At 37.2% G+C, this 14,927-nt stretch overlaps 1 protein-coding gene across 4 annotated transcripts in view; it reads right to left on the bottom strand.

Annotated features, from left to right (window-relative positions):
• The window catches only part of HTT (huntingtin), an 88,551-nt gene that overhangs the window by 53,314 nt on the left and 20,310 nt on the right, over positions 1-14,927 (bottom strand). For 2 of the 4 annotated variants that reach the window (XM_072861229.1, XM_072861231.1), the window contains 14 exons: positions 14,266-14,346; positions 13,482-13,846; positions 11,567-11,690; positions 11,149-11,267; positions 10,171-10,282; positions 8,623-8,763; positions 7,756-7,914; positions 7,571-7,668; positions 5,854-5,993; positions 4,948-5,011; positions 4,437-4,537; positions 2,040-2,186; positions 304-424; positions 10-86 (listed from right to left, as the gene is read on the bottom strand). In XM_072861229.1, coding sequence (XP_072717330.1) covers positions 10-86; positions 304-424; positions 2,040-2,186; positions 4,437-4,537; positions 4,948-5,011; positions 5,854-5,993; positions 7,571-7,668; positions 7,756-7,914; positions 8,623-8,763; positions 10,171-10,282; positions 11,149-11,267; positions 11,567-11,690; positions 13,482-13,846; positions 14,266-14,346 — 1,849 coding nt within the window. The remainder of the gene's footprint in view (positions 1-9; positions 87-303; positions 425-2,039; positions 2,187-4,436; positions 4,538-4,947; positions 5,012-5,853; positions 5,994-7,570; positions 7,669-7,755; positions 7,915-8,622; positions 8,764-10,170; positions 10,283-11,148; positions 11,268-11,566; positions 11,691-13,481; positions 13,847-14,265; positions 14,347-14,927) is intronic. The other 2 variants (XM_072861230.1, XM_072861232.1) reach the window with 2 other exon arrangements.

Here is a 14,927-nt window from a genome sequence, read left to right as displayed (position 1 = left end):
GGAACATACCCACAGTGCCATCCCACGCTCCAGGTGCAGACTGGAAATGTTGTGGAGAGAAGACACAAAGCTTCACAGCAGCCAAACTGAAAAAGTTAACACCAAGAATTGAATCGGTTTCATCACTTGAAGAGTTAGCAACAACAACACGGTGTCTTAAGAGTGAGAATTAAATACATTACTATTGCCATTGCCACAGTACTAAAGCTGCAGATACCAATATAGCCAGGAAATAATTAAAAATAAAGCAAGCAAGCAAAAAAGAGAAAAGAGTCAGCCATGACAGCAACTAAGAAAACTCACCGTAAGTGCTCTTGTAGTGGATATTGTCAATGCATGTGAGATTGCTGCAATAACCCTTGAGAGATTGTTTTCCATAGTGACATCTGTTGGACTTTGCAGCATATTGTAACCTCTATATGTTCTGAAATAAAAATATTTCTACTACTAAAACATGTACTTAAAGAAACACCTCAATCAAAAATGATTATGGCTTAAATTACTATTATGTATTTTATAGGCTGCTTATAAAATACAAAACCAGACAACACTCTAAATAACACCTTATTATATATTAATATTTTTGCTTCTCTACCAGCAAAAGCAATTTAGTTTATAAATCAAATCTCTTTGTTAACAAACAGAAACAGTAGATCAACTCTCAATACCTAACCAGGTGGTCTAGAAATCACCACCAACTGAGTATTAGTCTTTGCTTTTGCTCAAATCCATCTAACATTTTTGCATGTTCACAAACTTTGGATTACTGCTGTGAAAAGATGATTGATGTAGAAAAATAACTATTTTGTATTTGAAATAACACAGTGTCCACAAAGTTCTATTGTTTCCATACTACAGTATACAAATGTGCTGGTTTCCACTGGGATAGAGTTAATTTTCTTCATAGTTGCTAGCATGGGCCTATGTTTTGGATTTGTGCTGGAAACAGTGTTGATAATTCAGGGATGTTTTCCTTACTGCTGAGCAGCGCTTACAAAGAGTTAAGGCCTTTTCTGCTTCTCACCCCACCCCCAGTAGGCTGGGAGTGCACAAGAAGCTGGGAGGGGACACAGACTGACCAAAGGGCTATTCCATACCATAGGATGTCATGCTCAGCATATAAAGCCGGGGGAAGAAGGAAGGGGGAGATATTCAGAGTGACAGCGTTTGTCTTCCCAAGTAACTGTTACACATGATGGCGCCCTGCTTTCTTGGCACCTGCCTGCCGATGGCAAGTAGTGAATGAATTCCTTGTTGTGCTTGCGTGCGCGCAACTTTTGCTTTCCCTATTAAACTGTCTTATCTCAACCCACAAGTTCTCTGACTTTTACCCTTCCGATTCTCTCCCCCATCCCACCAGGGGGGAGTGAGCAAGTGGCTGAGTGGGGCTTAGTTGCCAGCTGGGGTTAAACCACAACAATAAATCCTGAGTGACACGATCAAGATCATGTATGGAAAAGGTACATAATTAAAAACCTGTATAACAAATTGACAGAAGCAACAAACCCCCATAAACATATACAACTCATACTGTCTGTACGACAATATAAACAACAAAAAAGAGTTAAGGAAAGTATAGTTGGCAACAAAAATACAGCAACAAGATCACACTATCAAAATTAGAAGGCAGTACAGACTTCTGCAACCACAATCATTAAACAGGATGTGAACAGTTATAAATCCTGATCAACATACCTGAAGAACAATAACGTATACGTATGATTAGCTTGCAAAGCTGCACTTGTACAATTTAATGGACAAATAGGGTGACCTCATGATGAGGAGAAGATAAAGTTTATCACAGAACAATGACTCCCTACAATCAACATGTGAGCACATCACTAGTAACTCACACACCAGTTTATCCTTTAAACACAAGTCTGTTTCTGTGAAGCCTAAAATTACCACAGATGCTCCTACAGATTGGAAAAAGAATTCATAAGCACATGGATTTGAAGGATTTAAGTATGATTTTAGGCATTATGAATTGAAATTTCGATCCATGTTCCTTTTAAAGCAAGACAAGACACATAACATACCTGGTGATAGTGCTAACCGCAAAGTGAGACGGAGGCTGTGTTTCATGCATTAGTAGTTTCAGGTAGACACCGCTTTGGTCTCTTGCTGCTGCCACAACTGGATCAGCCTGTCCTTGATCACAGTTATAAAATAGCTTTGGAACAAGCCTTAATGATAATTGGCAAAAAGGAAAAGTATTATTCAGAAATTAATGTACAATTTAAAGTACATTTAAAATACATTTCATATACAATTCAGAAAACTGCATATACTAATTAGACATATCAAACTAAGTAAAAACTGTTACTAAAACTCATATTAAGCTGAATTCACTTCATACAACTGCTCTTCATTATAATCAAGAAGCTCAAATCAGGACAAAGGAACTGCTCTAGAGGCATGGTAATTTAAAAAAAAAAAATCTTTTCTAGAGATACCTAGCTATACATACTACAATGACCACTTCGCTAGAAAGTATTTCTCTCTCAGTGTTCCCCTCTCTCCACAGATATTATCCCCACGGATATCTGTGTCAACTGAAAACTAATTTCTACATGAAAAGAACAATTTTTCACCATCTGATTTCTATGCAGCAAAACTTAAACATACAATAAGATCCAGTTTTCTTGAACAACAACGTTTTCAACTTAGTGAAAAACTACAGGACACACTTTTAAGTTCACTGACAGTACTTCCAATTTTTCAAGGGGCTTCTGCAAGCTTGTAGCAGATTTCTTGGGCAGTTAAGTCTTTTCCAGCCTCAATACACACGCTGTCATTAAGTCAACAGGAAGATACGGAAAGACTCCAACTTGCTACCACTCAGTTAACAAAATAACTCCATTTCAAAATCAAGTCCCTGAATAAAAGCAACAAATACTAACTATGATGCAACAGGCAACGATTTCTCTGCTGAGCTGTCTCTGCAATACAAATGCTTAAGTGGCAGAATTTTTAAGATTTCATTGTCCTTTATTTGTTATTAGGAACGGACAGCAACTAATAGTCTGAAAAATTAGGAAAGAGACTCCTCTGACAATAAAATATTCCAGGAATTCAGTATTAGGTACCCCCAACTTCTTTAAACATAAAACTGAAGTCCTTAAATTCTAATAAACAAACTACCAACTAATTCTTACTGTTTGGTACATTTATCTGGACAGCAGTTGTAACTGTATTAGGTTACAGCAAACAGCTGCTTTTTATACAAAATTAGTTACTTTACTATAATCAGTGAGCATGAAAGTTTTAAGACACACTAATTATAAGCAGGTGGAAACTACCATGTTTGGGAGTTAGGGCAACTCGGTAGAACTGCAACATTTTAAGTCCATCAATTACTGTCAGGATACTGAACAAATCACTTAAGCATGCAGAAAACTCACTTGAGGAAGCTGAAACTGAAAGTGACCCTCAGAATGTAATAGTTAAATGTAATTTTAATGCTGTGACAGTGTGCTTCCCCCACCCCCAACCTTTATCTCCTGCAACCCTGCTCAGGTGCTAACCACCAGTGGTGATTGTAATGGATGCATCTGGTCACAATGGCTGCATCGGCTCAAAGTGGATTCAGGAGACAGATAACAACACAATAGCCTAGGGCTATTGTGCAATGCGCCCACCGAAGAAACTAAAACCTGTGGTCGGCATGCAAATATGACTATGGGTCAATCATCTTATCCCCCATAAATAGTGAGCAGCCCAAGAGCCCTTTGAGCTCTCCTGCACAGCAGCGGGCTGCACACCAGGATCTCCCCTTGAGCAGGGACGCCTCTCAAGGTTACTCCTCAAGGCTGAGAGATTCCTTGCCGCAACAGGTCCTCGGTAAGTGACTAATAGCATGCTAAACTTTGAAATCTTAGCTAAGTGATATAAAGGATTGATTGCGCACACATATAATCCTTTAGACATAAACCGTTGACCAAGTCTGGGACTAGGACTGGATCTAGCCGCACCTAGACTCCTCTCTGAGAAGGAGTTTAGAAAGCAAGGGGATCCTTCCGAACCTCATGACTCAACGGGAGGGTCTCCCTGACAGTTTTGTCTGACCCTGTCCTCTATGCAGTAAATAATCGAGTGTACCTCGCCATTGAATCTTGTCAAAACACTGTCACATTGAACTTTGTTATCTCCCTATTCTGTATCAATAAACTATATTTTTACTTCTCTCTTGCGAGTGAAGTGCACTCTCACTCCATCCGCGACAAATGCTAATATAAAGCAAAGCACAATTGCCTGATGATTCAGAATGATGCATGCTCCAGGTACCATAAAGCTGCATTTCTCTCCCATCCCTTATTTAAACAAAAATATAAAAAACCCACTAAGGGATTATTTTAATTACAGGTACACAGTAACATATCAGTATCTTTCTAAACTCCTTTTCTTTTTTAAAAAATAAAGAACCACATATATACCTCAGTAATGAAGCTGCAGCTACATGTCTCACTCTTGGATCTTCATCTCCAAGCAGACATATTACTACATCATTAAGCACTCTATCCTGAAGTTTTAGTAGCTAGAAAATAAGTTAGCACAGTAAAGTTCATTGAACATTTTCATTATGTGACCAGATTGTTAAAAGATAGTATGACAGATGAAGTCTCCCTTGTTAAAAAGTCTGTAAGACAATCTTTACCTTAACATTGCCAAATACACTACTTAAATACATAAATGTCAAAAAATTTTTAAAGTTTTTAAAAAAACCCACACAACAAACCACCCCCACCCCCCCAGAGAACACCAAGATATTTGAATGTCAATAGTAAAGTATTTTTCGAATTGTAACAAGTCTCAGAACATGAGCCTACTTATACAGAACATACTTACAACAACTGTCAGTGTTGACAGAATTTAAACATGAAGTGCTGAAATTGCACTGGTACCTTAATCCAGAAACACAATATACTGATTGAATAATTTACTTACACCAGTATAATGATGAACACCTCTGTGCAAGCTCTCAGTTTTTCCTTCCAAGAAGCTGACTAGCCTATGGTAAAATAGAATTTAGAGTACATTAGTTCACATTAAAAGGTTATTTCTCCCTTCAGTGCTCTAAGGGTTCTTTTTGTTTGTTTATTTTTTAAAAACACCACCACAGGGAAAATGTAAGAAGTGAACACACTTTCGGCTACCTTTAGAAGAGATAAGCTATGTGCTAAACTACTGTCTGGCAGTGTAACAGAAGATTTACTTTTAGTTAAAAAACATTATTTACACATTGCGATTGTGATTTTTTTTCCTCATGCACATAAAAATCAGACTGTTTTGAAAAGATGGTAACACATTCCAAATATCACGATTCAGAAAGAGTCCAATTTTGTATGACTAAGGATAACTTGAAGAATTTTCATATAAACACCTTTTATCTTTCAGCTTGTAAGAACCTGTAGAGAATGAGGGAATGCAAGAAAGGGAAGTAAAGTCATATTCATTTCAGTATAACAGAAACTGAGCAACAGAAGAGAGGTGACAATAATGAGAACAAGTCAGGAACGACTTCTTTCAAAAACACTACACAACTGGACATGGAATCCAAGTTAGTTTCCAGATTATATGGTCTCTCTGATCACAGATCTACAGAAGACTTGATAAAACAGACTACTAAACTAGAAACTCCTATACAGTGTTACTAGGATTGGGCTTAGTAGTGAAGTCAATGGTAACTTGACAAAGGAATTAATACATTCCTTATATGAATGATTGGTCTGAATGAGTTTTACAAAACTCATTAATGTTTCAGAAGAAACCGCTCCATTTTAGTTCCAGTTTTCTATACCCAGCATCTTTGCACTGCAGCTACAACACCCATGGAAAAATATAAATACTTACCGAAAATCTACCTCTGCAAGTGTTTCCAGAAGTTCTGTCCTTACTAGCCAATATGAGCTGTTCTTCAGTGTAAGGAGGTCAACAATTAATTGTAAACCTAGTTCACTGTAACTGCTACTACATAAGCTCATGATGCAATGCTGAGAAGAAAAAACAACTTTCAGTTATATTACAGAAGAGGTTCTCTGAATCAAACTATGTAAGTGATCATGAAAATCTGTTTTATTTAGAATATTAAAAAAAGTTATTGCTTAAGAGCTAGGAGAAAGTACCAGAGCTAGGTACTTTGCAAGGCTAGGACACTAGCTCCATGTAAACTGCTAAAACCTGCTGCTGAATTTATACTCTGGAGAGGAACATAAGCCTCAGAGATCAGGTGACAATCCTCCAAAGAGTGAGGTCTACAACTTGCAGCGCTTAAACACCACAAGCACTATATTCTTATCTGTTCAAAAACAGTCTCTCCTAATTTCCACAGAGTATTTTTAGACACCTGGTTCTGATTTCCAGAAATTTTTGAAAAAGTCATACCTCCTCATTTTAATGACTGTTCAATTATATGCAGAATGTGTGATCTTTGAAAAAAGTTATAGAACTCTACATTTCTGTGTCTTGTTTAACTACATGAAAATGTACTTTCTTGTTCAGGGATTAACCACACAAAATGTTTTTGAACTTTTCTGCTGAAAGGTATGATGTCAGGCTACTTTATATACTGAGAGAAAGAAAAAGTCAAAATTGACTAGTGTAAGTTGCCTGAACAGAACAATCCTAGTGAAGTCTTCTAAAAAGCCATAATCATAAGCATAATCATACATGAAACCACTATATACAAACAGTAAGATCATGGAACAGAAGGTTTAAAAGATAGCATCGTTTAACTAACTGCATTTCCTTGTCTCAGCTGCATCACAAACCCCTCCTCTTAGCACGTGAAATCATACTTTCCGTACATTAACTATCTGCATTTTACTAAAAGTTACGCTTTGCCTCACTGACCCATAAGCTGCAATACAGTCAGCCGCCCTGTGCCCCTCCCCAGTGAATTAATTTCCCTTGGCCTCCAATTTGTACTTGTTGTTCTACTTTTTTGGAAAATTCCTCAAGGAAAATCTCACTCCTCCACCCCGCTGCTTTTTCACAGAACACCTTCCACAGATTTTATTACAAAAGTAAAATTCACATACTCTAAGTTCCACTCACAAATTCAGCTATCATCTCTATTTTAACAATTGCCTGATGGATCTTTCATCCAACTTGAAACACTTACTTTTCTGAGACTTTCTTCACTTAAAAATTATTATTTCAGAAAATAATCGCTATTTTACTTATTTCTCACATTTAAATTTTGCTCTCCAAATACAGGCTACAACAAGGTGTTACATGTTCACACTTCCCTGTTTAGGCTAGATATCCTTTCTATCCAATACACTCATCGTATTGCTGGTTAATGTAACATTACAGCTCATACCAGTACATTTATGACTAGAAATGTAATGATTAGATTACACTGCTATGCAGTCTAACCAACGTAATTACTTTCCAGCTGTTTGTTCCTCCATTTCTGTGCCTGAATCCATGTTTTCTACAATAAAGCTCGTGGGGAAGAAGTAATTTTTTGCTCCGTGTTTATACACCTGAGCATAGCAGGATCCTAGTCAATGAGTAACACCCCTGTGATCTGTGGTGGTGCAAATAGATTACTACTTCTGCTTACCCTCACAGCTGTACAAGCCAGTTTGCATGTAACAGAGGACTCATCTTTCAGCGTTTTCTGTAACAGAGGTATGCAGTCTACCAAGGAAAAGAGATTTCCTAACAAAAAAAGAATTCAGAGCAATGAAACAAAAGAAAATTTGGGTTACGTTTAAAAAAAAAAAACACCTTAAAATAAATTATTACCTGTTGAGCTTCTGACATTTATTAGCCACTTTTCCACATCAAAGCGGGATTTAATTAGAATGGAGTTGACAATTGTTCCACACAGAATGGCAGTAGCTCCTCTAATCTGGGGATCTCCATGGTCAATGTAGTTCAGAATATCCGATACATACTGCTCCTCTAAGAAAATAAGTTACAACTACTTTATTTTAAAATTACTAGTCTTAGACCTAACTGATCCCTAAAAATGTTTCAGTGGAGGTACCAATTATTGTACAATCAATGTCAGCATATTCACAATACACCTGCCTTAGTTCTACCTTTCAGAGATCCCTTGCATGTAATCTACAGATCATTCACACCATCCAGACCAATGATCACATTAAAACCACTAGTGATTTATTTAAATGGTACACAAAATGCTCTGGGGAAATCTAAGAAGAGTTTTGGTCAACACTCCACCTTTGCCTCAGTATCAACCCAGCTGAATGCTCCAGTTCCCTGCTCATCATATTGTAGGTTCATTTTTGTGAATGCTAATGGCTTAGAAACCATCTATAAGATGGCCTGAAATAAATTAGAAGAAACCATGTATAAGATAAACAAACTACTTCTATATAGCAGTTGTACTAAAACAGCTTCAACTTGTCAGAAGCTGTACAAACTCGTCCACTGAAACTTAACTCTTATTATAAAAAAAAATCTCACCACATGTGCTACTAGCGCAGACAGCATGTTCATTCCAATTGGTGCAATATTTGTTTGCAAATACTAAACTGAATTTACAGTTTTCAGTACAGATGATGCTTTCAGTACAGAGGCAGCATCTGTATGGGAATTTCGAAACCCAAACACACTATTAAAATGAGTATGTGAACTGCAACATACCATACTCTTCTCCCACTGCTTCAAGGGGTGTTTTATACAGTTTGCTGAAGAAAGACTCGGGGTGAAGCGCAACAGCTGCTCCAACACAACTTACTGCCAGGGCTTTTACACTGACTCTCACATCTCTATCAGGAACTAAAGCTGGGGAGAAGAAACAAAAAAAGGGGGGGGGTGTATTTAAAAGCTTCCTGAATTGTTTTTAACTTAGTAAATAATTCTGTATTATATAAATAGCTTAGCCTGGACAAAAATATGAAGGCAGAGAAATTAGTTCCAGTTTATCAGAGGCAAGAGTTATAGATGGCTTTTTTTAAAAAAAAAAAAAAAAAAAGAAAAAAACTGATAACCCCACACACTTCCAACTCACTTCCTTCACTGCTGAGAATACAGCTACTACACTGTCTTTCCAAGAACATTACGTTAGCAGAGCACATGAACAAATAACAGTTTAGAAAACGGAAAAAGAACAAACATCTTAAATGCTCACTTCAGTCATGTATATATAATGACACACATGCCTGTGACACGGACTTCCCACTGAAAAAAATGGAAGCAGCAGTGTATGCCATAAAGACTTTCTGGAAAATCCCTGCTGTCATTTTGTCACTATGCTGAAAAAGTAAATAACTCCTCTTTTGAGCCCCAGACTCCTCTAAAAATCACCTACTGTCAAAAAGCTTCTCTTTGACCGTCACACATGAAAAAATCATGAAAAATGGCCACACTAACTTACGCAAATGGTCTAAGATGTTAAAAGTGGAGAAAATAGTTCAACTTCAGATTTCAGCTAGGTCTTTGAAAACCTTAGGTCAATTCTCTGCTTCATGACAGCTGAATCATTTAAAATCTGAAGTTACATTTCCCAAACACAAAAGGGTACAACATTTCCTCTATCTGACGTACATTCAAAAAAATTAACACGGAATTCAAACACAACTGAGTGATAAAACTAAAAAAGATACTTTTAATCTTGTTTTAATGAAAACAAATTAGGCATTGTAAACAAAATCAATTGTAAAAATATTTAAGACAAGTATTTGAAAGAACTATATTCTTCTGAACTTGTTTTTAAGAGTTTCCACAGAATGGACTGCAACTCAGAAAATTGTTTCCTTACTGAGGTATTGATACTTTATAGTGGACAAACTGGGCACCCAACACTGATAAAAAGAAATACAGATATTACATTGTCTTCGCAGCTTCATGCAATCTATAAACTGTCATGGCACCACAGGTTAAGTCTCATAAGAATTTACAAATTGTAAATATAATTAAGTATTTGACTTACAGGGTAAGTTACCATAATACTTCTTTAGATGCCCAATGGTTCAAAATGGGATTCATTGTAAAATGGCATAAATATTTAAGCGTTTTTAGGTTTTTCTCTACTCTGGTGTGATCACTTAAATAAGGACTCTCACAGAAAAATCCCACCCCCAAAATCTCCGATAAAGTGAGATTAAAAACCAGACAGAGTAAACTGATCACATTTCCAGCTTTGTACATTGAGAGACACAATGAACCAATGAGTCTTGAACAGAAACTTACCTCCTTTCTCCCCAGTAAGTAGAAAAGAGGCTGACAGAAGTCTAACGCAGTGCACTAAAGGAGCAGAATTTCCATCGATATAGTGACCTATGTCTCCCTTTACCCTGGAGGGCTATCGAAGGCAAATCACAATTTTTATATAGATAAAAATTAAACTTCAATTTAAATAAAATATTAAGCATAACAAGCTTTATAAGTAATGCACATCCCCAAATGTATATAAGTTGTAATACAAAATGTGTTTAATACATATTCCAAAAAAAGGCATTAAAATGTAATGCTTTCACGAAGTTTGTATCCAGTATCAGAATTGCTTTATCACAGAAACAACAGTCATTCTGTAGATTTGCTGAGTTACCCAGACTTGCTATTTATATCTGAAGGAGTCTGATAAACCACTTTTTGTCACCAAACAATGGTGTCTGGAAACTTTGTATGAGAAGCAATTAATTCCTAAGTTGTTTCCAAAGAAGGATGACAACCTCCTGTACTTTCACATTTAGAGTTCCCCAGTAGCCCAAGCTGACCTAACTCTGCCTGCCACAAACCAAACTCCTTTTACCTCAGCTCAGAACAAGGTCCAAAGCTAAAGTCAAAAAACTGTAAGAGGAAATCAGTAACCTGCGGTTAGAATGGCATGAGCCTCTCTGCAGAAAGAGAGGCTCAAAAAGAGTACGACATAATTACTTTTGAGGAGATCATAAAGTTACCTACAAAGCTAGCAACCAGCACAAAGATATTTTGGGTAATAAAGTATCAGTGTACCCTACTAATGCACAGACAAAAGGGGTTTGTGCTCTCAGCAGTTTGTTGATTTACTATTCAACCTTAGTTATTTTGACCTATAATGAAGCATACTACATATACAGGCTACCCACATTTACTACTGATTTACATGATCATAACTGCAATTTTTTTTTTTTTTTCCAAACTTAGTTGTTTTAAACTTTAAACCAGACCACTGTGCCTACTTCTCACCTTATTTTCATGATCACCAGGATCTGCTGCATCTTCTCTTGATGTAAATCTGTCTACACTGCTATCAGAAGGCTGCCTACTATGGCTCATGGTTTTCAACAGGTGAGGCTGTTGAAGAGCTTTAGAAAAAGGGAATTCATTAAATACCATTTCAGATGCAAACTAAAAGCACTTTAATTGAACTTAATTATACAAACATGAAAAATAAATTAGCAGTGATCAAAACAAGTGATTCATTAGAAGTGTTGAAATATATTCCTTATCTTACATTTCAATCTAGTTATTTGTTTTTCATATCCATTACATGAGTCTTCAGTTCCTTGGAAGTTAGACAGCCGATGCACTTGTAACACCTGCCTTAAAGGTGTCACCAGTTCTGTTCCACTCCCTCACCCCCCCCCCCCATTTATCAACATACCAATAGAAGAATTTCTGAAAGACTCCGATGAATCATCTTGGAGAATATTTGCAGCCTCATCTTCCTCATCCTGCAACTGCCCAATTTGCATTCCAGAATACTGTCCTTCAGCACCCTCCAAAACCTACACAGTGCAAGGACAGGACTTAAAATAACTTAGGTTAACACACAGTATTAAATCTCAAGCATGCAGTGTTAGTAATCTAGAAATAAATTGAAAGCAAATATGAGCCTGATTAATATCAGTATACAGCTGCGTGCAGACCCCAAAGCCATTCCCCTCCTCCTCCAGCATTTGGGCTATTAGAGGCCATAGTTACATCTGAACGTCTCCCACTTGAGCCATGAACTTGGACATTAACAGTAAGAAAGTCGAACACTTGGTGCATTGCCTCCCCTGCAGCCCTCCTTGCTCCCTTATTTCAAACACAACTATTCCTCTATCTCAGCAGTTACAAATCACAACCAACACTTTTACTGCCACAAATTGAACTTGTCCCTTGCTGTCAAACTCTCCCGTAACTACACTTGTCCTGGATATGTAAAGTCAAACTGAGAACACACTGTGTAGGACAAAAAATGACAAGTAAGTGAACATATTTTAATTCCTTCATTCTAAACCAGAGACTACTAAAATGGACACTTCCAGAAGAAAGTTTGACCCTTGGTACCAATACAATATATAGGCAGTAGGTATATGGAAAAATAACCATAAAAGACAAAAAAATTTGATAACATTAATAAAAGACAGTAAAAGTAAAAACATTTCATTGTAAGTTTATCAGAAGACACTTCTTCAGTTACTCCCTGACTTTACAAGCAGCTGGAAACTGTTAATTAAAAAGCCCATGTGTGGGTAAAGTAGGACAACCACTTAGCCTGTCAATTAGGAAAAAATAATTTTACTTGTAATTACTGCTTGTAAACAGTATGCAAACTGACATATGCGACAGTCTGACAAGAATTTGCAAGAAATGCATCTTGTCAATAAATGCAACTTGTCAATAAACGCCTGCTCACTTTGGGCTCTGCACTGCCTACATTTAATTCAGAGGCAGTGCAATTATCATCACTCCTTTGGTTCTTGAATCCTCACAGCTGCAGGAGTATTTGCTTACCATAACTGTAAATTTACCATTTTTTGTGGTGGTAAGAGACTATTACTCTTCCAAAGTTACTATCAGCAGACGTAAGTCAAAAGTGTGATAATGTTTGCATTTTCTGCTCTTGCTCCCAGTAATTATATTTTTGCTGTTTTTATTACAACTTCACAATACACTTGCCTAAAAGAGACAAATTTCTTAAAATAGCTATATTGTGTGCACATTTCAGGTGTTTTAGATATGTAACTGCTACATTAGTAAATCATGCAGCATTTGCTCAGTATAGAAGAAATCCTTAAGATGGAATAAAAAGGCAAAAAATGAGTTGTGTTGCCAAGTGAAAAAGCACAGGCAGAAAACAATGGGAAGCATTAGGTTTCAAAAGTATTCCTCTATCATTCCAAATAGACTGTTCACCCTTTAACACTTCCATTAGTCCTCCTGCATCAAAACAATTAAAATATCTATACAAAATTAATGATATGCTACTAAGAGGATATATTTATGTCAAGCCTTTGATATTGACATTCTTCCAGTGAGTGACAATCTATTAATGCCTTCACATGACCTACTCAGTGAACACACTGATTACAGCTTTGTAGTTTTTAATGACTGCTGAAAGTGTTAAAAGGAGGTCAAGCTCTCCAATAGAGGCACGAGCTGCTGACCTTTCCATTGTTACTAGCTGAGGATGGAAAAGTAGAAGACGAGTAAGTAGATGAATCCAAGTCTGGGCCCTCCATGGAAGAGCTCTGAGATATGTCGGGCCCCTCAGTAGAAGGGGATCCCCCCTCTGCCCGTTGCACACTTACAATTTCAGAACTGTCCGAAGGGGTTACAGCAGAGTCTGGACCTTCTGTAGTAGTTTGAGAGCTATCACTAATTGGTGAGGAAGCCTGTGTACCATCATTCAAGTCCATAGTGGGATCTGACTGGACAGCACTGATCTGGCTGGAGCTTCGACTAAGCACATCATCTTCTTCCCCTTCAGTAGCTGTACTTGTCAAATCACAGCTTGTCAGGTCTACAGATTCTGACTGCAATGTATGTTGAGAACGTGGCTGCTCAGTAATGATATCATGTCCGGTAGAATCGGCAGCTGAACTCCCTACTGACCCAGCTGTTGATACACCTGATGAAGAAGCTAGTTCACTGGTTATCTCACCCTTCATAGAAGCTGCAAAACACAGACATTTATGAGTCAATCAAGTGTTTAAACTTGTGTTTCACTCTTGATATGGACACCACATACTAAGCCACATATTAAAATAGGCTAAAGAAAGTGTGTAACTAAACAGTTAAACCACAGGTAGGGAAATAAGCATCTGTAAGAAACACCATTCCATCTATACCAGTAGCTCAGTATGACAGCCTATCCATTAAAAAAAATATGCAGTCAACTTCATTAAGTACGTATAAGTTTTATACACAGGAGTATTTATGGTTTCAGTTTTGTTAGCGTGTCTTTTGAGTGCCCATCCACTTCCTAGTCACCATAACACATCACTTTTATATTTTATATAGAGCAATGAAAGAATTGATTTGTACTGTATAGTAACACAGGTTGATTGCACTGCTAAAGGGAAAGCCAGCTACCTGCAAATGATGCAGCACTGACATCTGATCGGGTTTCAGGATCATCCTCCAAACCTTCTTCTTCACCAAGAAGTATTTTCCCTGATAAGTGATATAAGAAAAACCTTTACAGTTTTCCAAAATTACAGTCAACTTGAAATGCTGAACAGCTGAAATCAGTTAGATGTGAAATCTATTTTTTAAAAAGTTTAACCAAATCATTTTTCAAAGCTATGACAGGCAACAGATGGAAAAAAGAAAGGAATGAAGAAAGGGAATATCTAGTCCCTCACTACCTGGATCAGGAGAGAAACAAACAGCAGTGACAAGAAAACACAGTTAGGTAATTTTATTTAACAGTGTAACCATTCAGGAAACTACCTATGACCTTATTCATTCTAGGTTTTTTTTTGTGGACTATGTTTAAGATCCCACTAATTTCGTCAAGTATGTCCTATTACTAAGGGCTGGATACCTGGCATCTGGATGTCTGCTCTCAACTCAGGCCATTAAAAGCATCACAAGTAATAGAATAAGTAACCTCTCCCTCCTTAAGGCTATGAATATTATCAAAGGCTACTTGCAGTTTGGGGCTTGGGAGTCCAATGATAACAGAATGAAAAATGCCTAGGGGGAAGAGCAGCATAGACTAGAAGCACAAGACAACATAAGTGGGACAGGGT

Source organism: Ciconia boyciana, chromosome 5 (assembly GCF_034638445.1).
Source record: "Ciconia boyciana chromosome 5, ASM3463844v1, whole genome shotgun sequence".
NCBI lineage: Eukaryota > Metazoa > Chordata > Aves > Ciconiiformes > Ciconiidae > Ciconia > Ciconia boyciana.
Note: the sequence above shows the minus strand (reverse complement) of the source record. Positions and strands in the feature narration are given on the sequence as shown.